The sequence below is a fragment of the Aegilops tauschii genome, chromosome 2 (genome assembly GCF_002575655.3).
Source record: "Aegilops tauschii subsp. strangulata cultivar AL8/78 chromosome 2, Aet v6.0, whole genome shotgun sequence".
Lineage (NCBI taxonomy): Eukaryota > Viridiplantae > Streptophyta > Magnoliopsida > Poales > Poaceae > Aegilops > Aegilops tauschii.
The window spans coordinates 450,054,149-450,069,501 of NC_053036.3; the positions used below are offsets into that span (position 1 = coordinate 450,054,149).

The 15,353-nt window shown below is 42.9% G+C and overlaps 2 protein-coding genes across 2 annotated transcripts; both read right to left on the reverse strand.

Annotated features, from left to right (window-relative positions):
* Positions 1–402: 402 nt before the first annotated feature.
* Positions 403–994, reverse strand: LOC109771993 (chitinase 5). Its single transcript, XM_020330685.4, has one exon. It carries the CDS (start codon positions 887–889, stop codon positions 626–628), a length of 264 nt encoding a protein of 87 aa, XP_020186274.1. The 5' UTR covers positions 890–994; the 3' UTR covers positions 403–625.
* Positions 995–11,704: 10,710 nt separating this feature from the next.
* Positions 11,705–12,926, reverse strand: LOC109771992 (chitinase 5). The gene is made up of 2 exons (XM_020330684.4): positions 12,428–12,926; positions 11,705–12,340 (listed from the first exon to the last, which is right to left on the reverse strand). Exons 1-2 carry the CDS (start codon positions 12,849–12,851, stop codon positions 11,937–11,939), a joined length of 828 nt encoding a protein of 275 aa, XP_020186273.1. The 5' UTR covers positions 12,852–12,926; the 3' UTR covers positions 11,705–11,936.
* Between the last annotated feature and the right edge of the window lie 2,427 nt (positions 12,927–15,353).

Consider the following 15,353-nt stretch of genomic DNA (forward strand, 5'->3'; position numbering starts at 1 on the left):
GGACCCTCATGGGTCACGTCGCGGCCTCGCCTTTGCCGGTAATGTCGTGCCCATCCGGGCCGCTCTCATCTTGGCTTCCTAGCACTGTGCTCTCTCTCTCTCTCTCAATTTATTTCAAATTCATTTTTTTATGAAAAATGATCCAGATATATTATCAATGTTCACCGAAAGTACAAAGCACCTCAAACATAATAAAAATTACATTGAGATTCTGAGACCCCCGAACAACCACTGCCGGTGTTAGAACGAGCCACTGACGTGCTGTTGTCGCCGCTGCCCTACTGGAGCCGACTACATTCATTTTTCGAGTAGTTGATATTACCTTCATATCAAAGTACAAGACGTTTTTGTAGGCTAGGCGGTAGCAAATACCAAGTGCAATTTATGATGGATGCAAAATGATAATTCGGTAAAACATTTTTTATTCAAATATATCGAACAACCGTTGTTGTCCATGGCTTATTTCCTTCTCGACAACACTGCTCTGGCCATCTACGAGGTACTCACTCGGTACGTATTTGCTACACTTAGCTCCCAGTAACCCACTTACTTAGCTTTATTCTATTAAGATCGGACGATCATCACATTTCAGGCCTGGGAGTTGAGGCAGGTGCACCCGCGTCACCTATGGGGTGCGGTTGCTCCCCACGGGCTTGCCGACGGACGCCTCCGCAGCTGCGGCGCCACTGCTCGCCACCGTGCACGGGCCCGACTGGCACCCGGCGCCGCAGTAGTCCGGGCCCGTGCCGCAGTAACCCCACTGGCTGCAGCACATGCCCGCCGGGCAGTTGCAGTTCTGCGCGACCGCCGGACCGGCGGCGGACAGGAGGAGCACTGCCAGCCCGAGTGCCAGGAACGTCGCAGCGAGCGGCATCGCTAGCTTTGCCATCTGTGCTTGACAAGTTGCCGGGTAACTGGTTAAGGTCCTGCTGTTGTGTGGAACAGCTATTTTGAGGTGGAGGAAGTTCCGCCTGGTGTGGTGGTTTATATAAGCGAGTTCGATAGCAGAAAAGGAAAATATGATGGGCAGGCGTGATGATGAGATTACGCTTGGACGTTACACATATGCAAATGATGACGCGCATCTTATCTCGGTTTGTTAGCCATATATAGGCACAACTGCAGCGACCACGCACGGCCAACGGTGATGATGTCCCCGGTCCGGAACGGTGGCTGCTGACCGGGCCATCTAAAATGTCTTATCTATCAAAGGCTTTTTTTTTTTGGTTCATAGAATAGGAGGTGAAATGATACGTATCTTAATTTTTATGGGAAAAGACATGCAATTCGATGCATAGCATAGGGATCTTTTCATTGAATTTAGGGTAATATTTTCTTTTGAAATGTGATCGATTGGTTCTTATCCTACATAGGAATAGGATCCATTCCTATATGTACCAAAGGGCTCCAAAAAAAACTCCTACAATTTTTTCCCTTTAAAATTCCTGTAAAGCAAAGGAGGTCTAAGCTACTGCGGCGTACCGATCAGCCGATGAACCGAGTGGCAATCTCGGGTATCGTGGGAATGTGTCTAGTGCCCCACCCTTGTGATACCATCGATGCACCGGATGTCACAACTAATTTAAATGTTTGATAAAATCTGAAAAAATTATAGGACATTGAAACAACATTAATATATGTTGTCACAAAATTTCATATTAAAATTTGAAACATTGCTCGAGAATACAACTGACAAATTTGACATCGGTCCGATAATGGGCCAAATCTAAAGTCCAACTTGTGCTATATACAATTTAGTGTTGAATTTGTTTTTTTATTTTCCAAGCTATGTTTCAAATTTTGATTTGATTTTTATGAACATACATCAACATTATCTGAATGTGCTAAAAATTAAATTATTATTTTAAAATGTTCTACACGAGTTTGATGCACCAGTGCACCAGATATTCTCCCTTAGTATCATATGCACATGCGCAAACTCTCTAGTATTAAGGTATAAGCAGTGGGCAAACATGGATGGAACAGCAATCCTACGCACCTAGCCCTCCCCGCCCCCTAGTGTGTTTTCATCACTTTTTATCGTTGATTTTATTCTTTTGCTTCATGCCAAACCGTGTCTTGTTTTCATTGTCTGTTTCTTTTTTGTTATGTTTTGGTTGCCATTTTATATTTTAAATATGTGTTTAATTTTCAATCTATGCTTTTTAAAACAATTATACATGAACATTTTATAGAAAAGCATGAACATTTAATAAAATTCATGATTTTTTAAACACATTTTATAAATTCACAAACATTTCTAAAAAATACAATTTCATAAAAAGCATTGCATTTCTTCAAATCTATTGAATGAAACGGAATTACTTCATACAAAAACAGTGCAAAACCAATAATAGACAAGATGAGAATCTGTCAAATAAAAATAGCAAGGTATCTAACTAATAAAAAATAATGGATCAGACCAGCGATTCAGAACTACAGCTGCTAACCGAGATATCTAAGGGCAATTCCAACGCTAGACGGTAGCTACCGGTGCTAATTGATCGTTAATTAAACAGCCAATTCACCTCTTGTGTGTGTGGTGGGTGGTGGGGGGGGGGGGGGTGGGGGGGGGGGCAAGCGGTCGATGTCGCCCGACGCCAGGATTTCGGGGCTCAACTACCAATCCACGGGGAAATTGCTAGGAAATTGATCCTTGTTCCTCTTCTAGCGTATCCCGTTGGAGATGCTAACTATCTTGTCTATTCCATTGTAGCGATAAACCGAATGCCAGCTTCGGTATCATACAAGCAGGTGCAAATTTCCAACGATGTCAACCCCCGTGGCTGTTTGGGATGCATTGGGCGCGCGACATCCACCCTAGTCTCCTCTAGGCACAAAACTCAGTATGCTTTAGATAAGCTTCACACAAGCACCCGACCCTACTGGACCAGCCCATCACAGCCAGCGGCCCATGCAGCGAACAACGCACTGTAGCTAGCCGGTTCATTCTAGTGAACTGGTAACTGTAGCGACTTGTGCACTCTAAGGACCCGGTATACTATAGCGAATCAATATTTTGCTAATTTTTTAAAACGTGAACATTAGTTGACTTTTCTGTATATTTTCAAAATTCTAAACAATTTCAGAAACGTGAACATCTTTGAAAATTCCCCAAGTTGTTTTGAAAATGCAAACATTTTTTGAATTTGAGGCCAAATTTTAGAAATGAAACTTCTTTTGAAATTCCAAAAAAAAAATTGGAAACATGGAACTATTTTGAATTTGTGAACAAAATTTAAAAATAATAACATTTTTTGAAATTATGAACAAATTTTGAAAATGGGACATTTTAAAATTACTTAAATGTTGAATTTGTAGTGTTAATCGATCATAGTCGGATGGGGGTTAGTAGTAACTTAGAGCTGTGGAGACAAACTTTGAAATCAAAAGGTGTTAGGCTTAGTAAAATTAAAACAAGTACATGAGGTGCAATTTTAGTACAAGTAGGCACGAGAGGAGATGGTGAGCCTTAATGGCTAGGTGGTACCTTAGAACGTCACCTTTCAATTTTGGTGTGCATGTTGCAGAAGGATGGTGACATCGATGAAGATCTGATCCATCAAATCAAAGACAGGTGGATGAAGTGGTGCTAAGCTTTTCACGTTCTTTGTGACAAGCGAGTGCCACAAAAACCTAAGACATTTCCATAGGATGGTGATTCGACCTACGATGTTGTATGACGATGAGTGTTAGCCAAGTAAAGAGCGACATGCTCAACAATTAGGTGTAGAGGAAATGCGCATCTTGAGATGGATGTGTTGGGGAACGTAGTAATTTCAAAACATTTCCTACGCACACGCAAGATCATGGTGATGCATAGCAACGAGAGGGGAGAGTGTTGTCCACGTACCCTCGTAGACCGAAAGCGGAAGCGTTAGCACAACACGGTTGATGTAGTCATACGTCTTCACTATCTGACCGATCAAGTACCGAACGCACGGCACCTCCGAGTTCAGCACACGTTCAGCCCGATGATGTCCCTCGAAATCCGATCCAGCCGAGTGTTGAGGGAGAGTTTCGTCAGCACGACGGCGTGGTGACGATGATGATGTTCTACCGACGCAGGGCTTCGCCTAAGCACCGCTACAGTATTATCGAGGTGGACTATGGTGGAGGGGGGGCACTGCACACGGCTAGAAGATCAAACGATCAATTGTTGTGTCTTTGGGGTGCCCCTCTGCCCCCGTATATAAAGGAACAAGGGGGGGGAGGTGCGGCCGGCCAGGAGGAGGCGCGCCAGGAGGAGTCCTACTCCCACCGGGAGTAGGATTCCCCCCCCCCCTCCAAGTAGTAGGAGTAGGAGTCAAGGAAAGGGGAGAGAGAAGAGAAGGAAGGAGGGGCCCGCCCCCTAGTCCAATTCGGACTAGGCCTTGGGGGGGCGCCCAGCCTCTCCTCTCTCTTTGCCCTAAAGCCCAATAAGGCCCATATACTCCCCGGCGAATTCCCGTAACTCTCCGGTACTCCGAAAAATACCCGAATCACTCGGAAGCTTTCCGATGTCCGAATATAGTCATCCAATATATCGATCTTTACGTCTCGACCATTTCGAGACTCCTCGTCATGTCCCCGATCTCATCCGGGACTCCGGACTACCTTCAGTACATCAAAACACATAAACTCATAATATAACCGTCATCGAACTTTAAGCGTGCGGACCCTACGGGTTCGAGAACTATGTAGACATGACCGAGACACGTCTCCGGACAATAACCAATAGCGGAACCTGGATGCTCATATTGGCTCCCACATATTCTACGAAGATCTTTATCGGTCAGACCGCATAACAACATACGTTGTTCCCTTTGTCATCGGTATGTTACTTGCCCGAGATTCGATCGTCGGTATCTCAATACCTAGTTCAATCTCGTTACCGGCAAGTCTCTTTACTCGTTCTGTAATACATCATCCCGCAACTAACTCATTAGTTGCAATGCTTGCAAGGCTTAAGTGATGTGCATTACCGAGTGGGCCCAGAGATACCTATCCGACAATCGGAGTGACAAATCCTAATCTCGAAATACGCCAACCCAACAAGTACCTTCGAAGACACCTGTAGAGCACCTTTATAATCACCCAGTTACGTTGTGACGTTTGGTAGCACACAAAGTGTTCCTCTGGTAAACGGGAGTTGCATAATCTCATAGTCATAGGAACATGTATAAGTCATGAAGAAAGCAATAGCAGAATATTAAACGATCGTGTGCTAAGCTAACGGAATGGGTCAAGTCAATCACATCATTCTCCTAATGATGTGATCCCGTTAATCAAATGATAACTCATGACTATGGCTAGGAAACATAACCATCTTTGATCAACGAGCTAGTCAAGTAAAGGCATACTAGTGACACTATGTTTGTCTATGTATTCACACATGTATTATGTTTTCGGTTAATACAATTCTAGCATGAATAATAAACATTTATCATGATATAAGGAAATAAATAATAACTTTATTATTGCCTCTAGGGCATATTTCCTTCAGGATGTGTGACCACGCCAGAAGTGATATGGTTCGGAATGATGATGACATACATAATATAATTGGGATAGCACCGATAGAAGAGAAACTTGTCCAACATCGTTTAACATGGTTTGAGCATATACAACGTAGCATCCAGAAGATCCAGTGCATAGCGGATGGTTAAAGCGTGCAGATAATGCCAAGAGAGCTCGGGATACACCAAACTTAACATGAAAGGAGTCCGTAAAGAGATATCTGAAGAAATAAGACATCGCCAAAAATTTCACACATGGCAAGAATGTGTGGAAGTTAGCTATCCATGTTCCAGAACCATGAGTTGATTTTGACATCTTTTAGGATTGAACTCTAGCCTACCACAACTTCTTTTGGCTAACGGCTTTGCCGTAAAACACGATGAAGTTTATGAATATTTAGGAAGATGTGATTTTTTTTACTTTTTTGAATATTTTTAATACATGAACATTTTTTGAATTTGTGAACACTTTTTGAAAATGTGAATATATTTTTCAATTTTGCAAATATTTTTTACATTTTTTAAATTTCTTTAGTAAAGTCACAAACATTTTTGAACAAATGTGAACTAGAAAAACAACAGAAAAAATAGAAAAAGAAAACAAACAAAAATGAAAATTGATTCAAAAACCATCTAAAAGGTTCCCAAAACCGACTAGGAATCTTTCAGAACGTCCCATAACTGGCTTTGTTTTATATTTACTAATAAGCTGGCCTAACGCAGTTAGATTGGCAGCCAGCCCTATGCCAGCCAAACCAAGGAAATATGTTGCAGAATGCGACAGGACTATATCTGGGTCAACGCGAGTCGGAATAGTCTCGCCTGAAGCTCTTTTGTTACCCGTGTATTAGTAGGCCAACCCATTTCTAGCGATCTTCCACGCTCCCACGCTCGATCGTTACCGCTCGTGTTTTTTTCTATTCCATTCTTCTTCCTATTTTTTTGTCTCACGGGTTTCTTAGGGTTTTACTCTATCTTCTCACCATTTTATTCTAGTTTTTACTGGGTTTTTTTTCTTATTCTTTTGCTTTGTTTTTCCTTGGTTTTATTTTGTTCCTTTCTTCATTTTATTGGGTTTTCTTTTCTTTTTGATTTTATTTGTTTTCATTCGATTTTGATTTGATTACTAGGTTTTTCTTCGTTTTCTCATCGGTGTTTCTATCTTCCGTTTCTTCGGTTTTCACCACTTTGATTTGTTCTTTTTCTTCTTTCTGCAACACGTGTCTATATTTTTCATACACATTTTTACATTTTACATATACATCAGACATTTCTGAAATATATGATTAACATTTATTATACACGATCAACATGTTTTCAAATTTATGTTATGAAATTCATTTTTTAATACATGTTCTACATTTTCCGTACACATCAGAAACATTTTTCGTGCACACGTTTAACATTTTTGAAGTAGATGATTATTTTTAAAAAAATATTTATGTTTGAGTAATACCTTTTTCAAACACATTTTACATTTTTGGTATATATATAATAAACATTTTTGTGCATGTTTCAAAATTTTAAAACATAGGATTAATTTTTTTGATACGCTATAAGTATGTTAAAAAAAATCAGGTTTTCATGTTCAGTTTTATAATACAAGCTCTACATTTTTTGTATGCATCAGTAACAATTTTTTATACATTTTTGTTTTTTCAAAATAGATGATTATTATTTTTGGAATATTTATCTTTGAAGAGTACTTTATTTCATACACATTATACATTTCTAGTATCTGTCATGATTTTTTAAAAGATTTTACATTTTTTATTACTTGATTAACAATTCTTAAATGCATGATCAACTTTTTCCCACCTATTGTATATTTTTGTATACATGAGATACATTTTTTTATACATATTTAACATTTTTGGAATGCCTGATTAACATTTTTTTAATTTTTACTTTAGTGCATTTTTCAAATATTATACATATATATAATATTTCGAAGTATATAAAAAAGTGAAGAAAAAGCAGAAAATAAACATCTAAAAAACGAGGTTGTGGCCCTCCCACGAGCTGGCCCAGCCCAGTCTCGCGCTCTCTCAGGTGTGACTGCCACAAGACATAGGAACAACTAATTAACGAGCGCTCCTTGCAGCGCGCCACTTGTCACACGGTTTAAGAGATAAAACATTTTGAATAAACGGATCTACGAAAAAATGGCACTTGAAGCGCGCCACTTGTCACAACCCAGAGAGGTTGGAGTGATCTCTCCTCAGTTAGTGATTTCGATAAGACATCCCCTAAAAAAACGTAAAACAAGACATAGGCGCGGCCCATAGTATGCGGAGAATAGGATTTCACCGTGTTAATTATAAAATAGCGGCGAACAGCTCACGCATGGTCTATGTGGACCAGCTTAATAGGTGCTTCATGGAAGAAAAACACCTAGAGTTGTTTCGCTTTTAAGGAAAAAAAAGGAAATATAGAGTTCCCGCAAAAAGAGTCAAAATAGTATGCATGTTTAAAATTTATAGAAAGAAGTTCACAAATTTAATCAAATGGTCATGACTTTTTTGCATCAAAATTTTATATTAATGTCCTGAATTATAAAACTAACACACATGTTATAAATATTGACACGTTGAAAAATGTCACGCATTTGAAATAAATAATGCAGTAAAATATTCATGATCTTAAATTTTCTTAATGTATTTTTGTTCGTTCAGAAGTGCGCCCCCGACCAAGGAATCTAAATATTTATCTACGGCCGCATAACGACGACCAATGAACGACTGACAATTTTCGGTACGTACGCTCTGGCGCAAACTCTCTGGTGCCATAAGGTACAAGTACAAGCGGTGGCCAAATATGCAGTGAACAGCACGCGGAGCTCCTATCCGCCCTGTAGTGCGACGGACCAGCTTTGGGGGGGGGGGGGGGGGGGGGGGGGGGGGGGCGGGGGCTGGGCGCTATTGGTCTTTTAGTTTCTCTAATTTCTTTTTTATTTTTAATTTCATAACTGTTCACGAATCTTATATGCGAAAAAGGTGTTCAGGATTTCAAAAATGTTCTTAATTTTGTAAACTGTTCATAAAATTGGAATCCGTTCACAAATTCAAAAATCTTTACCAATTTGAAAGATATCAGGATTTCATGAAATGCTCATGAATTAAAAAATGTACACAAAACTAAGAAATTATTGTTATTTAAAAAAATATCAGGATTTCGAAAATTATTGTTATTTAAAAAATTCTTCATTGATTCTAAATTTGTTCATGAATTCAAAAAATATTCATCAATTCGAAAAAAAAATCGTGCATTTCAACAATTGTTCCCAATTTTCAAAACTCTTTGTTGATTCAAAAAGGTTCATAACATTAAAAATAATGTTTGTACATTCAAAAATAGTTTCTGAATTGCAAAAAATGTTCAAAATTTGAAATTTTTTCTTAAATTTTAAAAAAATCTTGTAGACTTGAAAAACCTCATGAATTACAAATGGTTCATGAGTTTCAAAAAGTTGCGTATTTGAAAAATGAAAAAAAAGAAAAACTGAAAGAAAAATAGAAGGGAAAATTAGGCCGGTTCAGGGAAGGCCCTAGAAACTTCCCCAAACCAGTTGGTAGAAAACCAAAATTGGGTCGGACCAGTTGAAGTAGGGCTGGCAGCTGGGGTACGCGTGATAACGCATCCCGTGACCAATGCGCTAAATAGGAGCCGCGACTTGCAAGGGCGCGCAGAATGAGGCGTCCCTATATCTCGCCTTCAGCGAGTCCACCTTCAGAACCACTCAAGGAGCGACCGAGATGGGCCGGCCGACGCTCGCGGCAGGCCACGGGATATTCTTCCTTTTTCCTTTATATTTTTGTTTTCTGTTTTAGTTTTTCCCTTTATTTTGTACTCTTGTTTATACTTAAACATATTCTAAATATGGATATTAAAAAAGCACTCTACAAAAAACATTTGAAAAATGTTGAACAAGCATTTGAAAATGTTTAATAAATTAAAAAAAAAACTAAAAAGTATTTGAAAAATGTTGAACAAGCGTTCTGACAAATGTTGAGCGTATACAAAAAAAAATTGATCAGTTATTAAAACAATGATGATTTTTTTTATCATTTGTATAAAAATGTTAATCAAGCATTTGAAAAAATGTTGAACATGTATTTGAAAAACTTTAATCAAGTATTTGGGAAATATTAAATGTGCATATAAAAAATATTGACCATGTATTAAATAAATGATGAAAAAAAATTGATCATGCATACATAAAAATGTTAATCAAGTATTTCAAAAAAATGTTGAACAAGTGTTTGCAAAATGTTAATCAAACGTTTGGAAAATGTTAAATTGTATAGTGAATGTTATTCAAAACATGTTAATTTTTTATTTTAAAGTTTCTAATCAAGAATTTGAAAAAAAATGTTAAAACTTTATACAAGAAATGTTGACCATGTATTATTATTAAATGTATAGAAAAAATGTTGACCAAATGTTAATCTTGTATTTAAAAAATGTTAAAACTATGTATAGAAAAAATGTTGACCATGTAATTCCAAAATGTATGATTTGTATTGGAAAGATGTTAGACATGTATTAGAAAAATGTTGGAATAATAAACAAAGATAGCCAAAATTAGAAACAAAAGAAATAAGAGAAAAAAAGAAAAGAAAGAAACAAAATGCAAAATGAAAGAAAAATGGAGAAGAAGAAATAAAAAAGAAAATAAAAGAAAAAGGAAAAAATCCCGAAGAAAACGGTTGGAGTAGTCTCAAGTAGGACGCGCCCCTAGGGCTTACCACAAAAGGAGCTTGGGCGCAGTGGCTGGCGTAGCGCGCAATCTCCTAGAGGCTATGGATTGATCCCTCCTTGCATTTCCTCTACTCTTTTTATGACTATGCACGTGTGAATGGGGCGGACCAACACGACACGACGGGGGAAAAGCTTCAGCGAGAGGTGCTACTTGTCTCACTTAATGCAATAAATAGTCGTCGCGGTGCAGGACAACCCCTTTCCCTCCACCTATTAGGCGACCTAATGCGGCATTGTTTTTTCCCTTTACATATATTTGTCGGTTTTGTTGTTGGTTTTTATGGGCCAACCCATGACTAGTTTTCCTTTTTGTTTATTCTTATCTTTGTTCGTAAAAAAAATATTTTTTTGCGTCTTCCTTTTTTGTTTTAATATTTTTACCACACATGGTATTATAAAACTCTCCCCGAATACTTTTGCTAGGAAAATCATGAACCTTTTTGAAAAATCTTGAAGATTTTTAAAGTTTGTTAGCATTTTTAAAATCATGAAGATTGTTTAGAATCTTTGTAAACATTTTTGCATTTTTTTTCTCATATTTTTGCATTTCCTTCGATATATTAAATAGAAAAATATTGTAAAATTTAGTGCAACTCATTAGTGGGTCAGATTAGGATTTATCAAATAATTAATACAACAAATCAAAGATTAAATGGGCCAACCTATCACAGCTGGGGTGTGCTTGGTTCCTAGCCAACAAAGTAGGGCGTGGAATAAGAGGTCTCCAAGCGTCGCACAGTAGCACCAGCCACTGTCAATAACTAGAGTGGTATGTGCTTAAGCTGTCGTGGAGCCCAACACTCACTCCGGTCCTCCTCTTGGCACAAAACTCATTAGGGCATGTACAATGGTTCTAACTTAGAAATGCCACGTAGGATAAATGATGAGATGGAAAAGAGAGAAATCATAAGAAAAGGCTTGTCTTCTTATTTAAGAGAAGACAAGAGATGATCTCTTAGCACAATATGTTTCACCACGTTTTTAAGAATAACTAGTTATTAAAGATAAGGCTAAGAAATGACCCATTGTAGACATGTTTTTTATCATCTCTAAATTACATGCAAGACTTAAGATAAGACTATTTTATCAACCACTGTACATGCAAGACTTCAGATAAAATTCACTAGGACCAAGATAGTTAGTGATTGGTTGTACCACATACTAGAAAATAACATCCATTGTTAACTACAGCGCCAAATTAGTGGAGAAATTAATGCGTAGTTTTTCCCACAGCGTAAACGAGCAGTCCTAGCGCATGCAGTAGTGGAGACCGACCGCATGCAGCCCACGCGCACTCAGAACGGCCTAATTAACTCTGCATTAATTACCAACATGCCTTAATCTTCTCCTATTCTGAAAATGCATGAAAACTGAAGTGCGCTTCTAAACCGTGATGGAGGGGGTATTAGATTTTTCTAGGTACAGATGTACCTAGACATGAGTAATAAACAAGAACATAACACTTTTTGCTTGTTGATGAGGAAAAAGAGTATAGCTCGTGAACAGTACTACTGCAAGGATCTTGGTATGTAGTAGTAGTACACCACATCCTCGCCCTTTATTTCTTGTTTGGACGGCTTTAGACGCGTACGCGCACGCCGGACGTTTATTCTACATAAGCCATGCGTGTTCTCTGTTCTATGCATGGTCGATCTCGATCAGGCCCGCCCGAAGCACCTAGCAAGTGAGGCTGTTCCCCGGGTCGACGCCGAACTGCCTGCAGTAGGCCCTGTAGTAGCCCGCCCGGGCGTTCATGGCGGCCGCGTTCCCGCCGTTGCACTCGCCGCTGTTGATGGCCCTGGTCGTGGCGCCGAACCCCCGCGGCAGGACCTGCTTCACGTTGTTCATCCAGAACCAGAGCGCCGCCTTGAACGCCACCTCCGGGTCCTGCGCCACCTTCTCCGGGTTGTTCAGCCCGTCGAATCCCACGCTCTTCCCCGCCGCCCCGTAGTTGTAGTTCCACGTCAGCTGCAGCGGCCCGCGCCCGTAGTACCCCTTCCCCGAGGCGCACGGCCACTGCGTGTACTTCCTGTCGCAGTAGTTCTGCCTCGCCCCGCCGATCTCCTCGATGTAGCACATGTCTGTACACAAGTTGCATGGCCGCTGAATTATGGAGAGCTAATTCAAGATTAAATTCGTGTTAGTCGGTTAATTGGAGTTGAACTTACGTCCGGTCTCGTGCGTGACGTGGGCGAAGAAGGCGGCTATCTCCCTCTTGCCGTCGTCGGTCGTGCGGCCTTTCCCGAAGTTGGGGTTGGCCCGGGCGGCGCTCAGGAACGACGGGCGCGTGTAAAAGCTCTTGCCGGCGCAGCCGTTGCCGGCCCGGGACTTGATCCCGTTGAAGAACGCCTCGGTGACGACGCTCTCCACGGAGACGCCGCTCCCGCCGCCGCCGCCGCTCCCCGAGCACGGGCCAGACTGACACCCTTGTCCGCAGTAGGCGTCGGTAGTGCCGCAATACCCGTACTGGCTGCAGCACTCGTTCGCCCGGCAGCCGCACTTCTGCGCGGCCACCATTCCCGCGGCAGATAGGACTAGTGCTGCCACCCCGAGCGCCAAGAACGGGAGCATCGCCATGGGCGACCTCGCCATTTCGAAATAAGGTTAACGGTGGCCAAACTTGTTCCGCTCTAGCAGCTGCTTGTTTACGAGCTGAGTGTACATGGCAAGGTGGTCGCAGGCGGTTTATATAGGCAGTGGACGTCGATCATTGCCGACGACTCTCGGCGTCAAGGTTGGACTAGATCAAACCGACCGTCGGTCAAAGAATCACGCGGCTCGTCGACTATCAAGACTTTTCTTTGCTCGTCGGTACACGAGAGTTTGGAAGGTTGCTGCGTGCCCTGCACCTGCGCGTTCTTGCACTACACGAGAGTTTGGAAGTTTGCGACCTATTGCTCGTTCGTCCGGATGATGGGGGATTAATCATTTAACCCCAGCGTGCTTCTCCCTCCAAGCTCCATCTTTTTTCCACTCTCCACGTCGGTACTCTGTAGTGCCCCTACCCGGGTGGTACCTGCACTATGCTCAGTGGTAAATTTTCCTCTTTGCGCACTCAGTAGTCGATCAGTAATACATGCATGTACAATTTTCCTCTTTGCGTACTCAGTAGTTCGATCACTAATACATTCATGTTCCCCCTAAAAGAATTGTACATGCATGTTTGGATTTAGGGAAGCTTCACATACCCCTCGATCAGTCTAAAAACGAAGACTTTCATGGCCACCCCACCATGAAAACGTTGGGTCGTTCCACGATAAATAAGTACTCGTCCAAGGGCATCTTCAACACCGACCATTAAACCGCTCGCATACGTCCAGACCATGATGTCTGGACAGCAAAACTCATCCAACGCGGGCATGTATCGCTCCCTGGTTTTGACCGCCCTGACCCACCCAAACCCCCTTCCTCAGCCGTGTGCGCTTCCCGCCTGAAACAGTCAGCGTCGCTCCAGAGTGTCAGTGCCCGCATTCATGCCCGGCCAGAGCGGACGCGACCGCTCACTGGCGTCGGCATTGAAGCGGCGCGCCGGTCAAAAGAGTGCTGCCCGCGCCGCTTCTCGGTGCAGGCAATTGTTGCACGTTCAAATGACACGACGGCTGCCCGTTCGTCTGTCTACCGCCCACATTAATGACACGCGGTTGCCAAGGCGGCTACTCCGGCACCACTCGTCAATCCCTCTGGCGCCCACCATTGCTATATAAACTGCTAGCCCGACCATAGCCGCAGTCATCCGCCCCCGATCCCTCTCCGCACCACTCCCATCCATGGATTCCTCCCCCACCAAAGCTCTGTGGACGAGCTGACGCCGAACCAGAAGAAGGAGATGTCCTTCATTGCTGCCGGCTGGCTGGCCTGCAGGCATCCGGAGGACGACGACGTCCCAATGGAGGATGTGGCCGACGACGAGCCGGTGCTACCCTCCTCGTCCGCGCCACCCTCCTCCTTACCCTGTTGGTGCATTGCAACATGACCATCGGCAAGACCTGTGCCCATTACATGGACATGCTACGAGAGGAGCGGGAGGAACAATTCTGGGAGGCGCAGGCCGACGCCACCTACAACCACCAACTCTTGCAGGAGCACCTGCAGGTGGAGGAGCATCTCGGCGCCGGCAGGGCCATCGCGCCGAACACGGACCTGGCAGAGCAGGAGGCGCTGTTCAAGTCCTATCACTCTGCCTCGCTCGCTAGCGGTACCGCCAACGGGCAGGGGAGGTGGCGGCCGCCTACAGGGAGTGCGACGAGTGGCGGACCCAATGTTTGGCGAGACCGACGACGAGGACGACATCACCGGCTCCGCGGAATCAGCGCCCCGCCACAACGACCACGTAGCCGACACGTCTGCGGGCGCCGCCGGCAGTGCGGAAGAGTAGTGCACGGTAGGTCACCACCGCTCTGGTCCCAGGAAGGCCACCGCTCCTCCCGTAATGTCGACACCAAGCTTGGTGGGCTTAGTATCGGCGGCCGATTAGTCGCTTAGAGGCGACGTGAAGGCGGACAACTTTAGTTCCCGGGGCTCCGGAAGCGAATCTAGAGAGCGCCGAGGCAGAACTAGAGAAGGCGAAGTTTCAGTTCTCAGGGCTCATGGCCGGACACAGAAAACGGGCACCGACGATCATAGATTAGGTTAATTAATTATACCTCCAAAGTCGGACGATCACCACTTGTAGTTGAAGTATGTTCGAAATGTAATGAATCCGGCATGTTTATATGAAATCCGGCCGTGTTTGAACGAATTTCATCCGGTTAGTTCGAAATGTTGTCAAAATGTATGCGTCTATGGTTGGATAGCGACCTCCCCATCTGTGTCCGTGGACTGACACCCCCTATATGTGGACCGATGCGGGAGGAAATTTGCGGGTTGCCGTTGGAGATGCCCTAAGTAACCCTCGTCGCCGTTGTTCTAAAAAAAGAAAAAAAAAACTCTCGTCTCACTAGCTATTGACTTGCTCTCATTCCTCCCCTAATGTTAGGTGGCTAGGGCAAATTCTTCCCTTCAGCCTTCACCGATGAGCTCACATTTTTGCCTTCCCTCTGCCTACCACCCCAGCGGCCGGTGACGGGAAGGAGAATCTCGATGCCTTCGCTTCGG

Bases quoted from the DNA above. Each gene is read 5' to 3' on its own strand.
- LOC109771992 (XM_020330684.4), bottom strand. From the start codon at position 12,851: ATGGCGAGGTCGCCCATGGCGATGCTCCCGTTCTTGGCGCTCGGGGTG. The intron at 12,341-12,427 runs GTAAGTTCAACT...ACTTGTGTACAG, and splicing joins CGTCACGCACGAGACCGGAC to ACATGTGCTACATCGAGGAG.
- LOC109771993 (XM_020330685.4), bottom strand. From the start codon at position 889: ATGGCAAAGCTAGCGATGCCGCTCGCTGCGACGTTCCTGGCACTCGGG.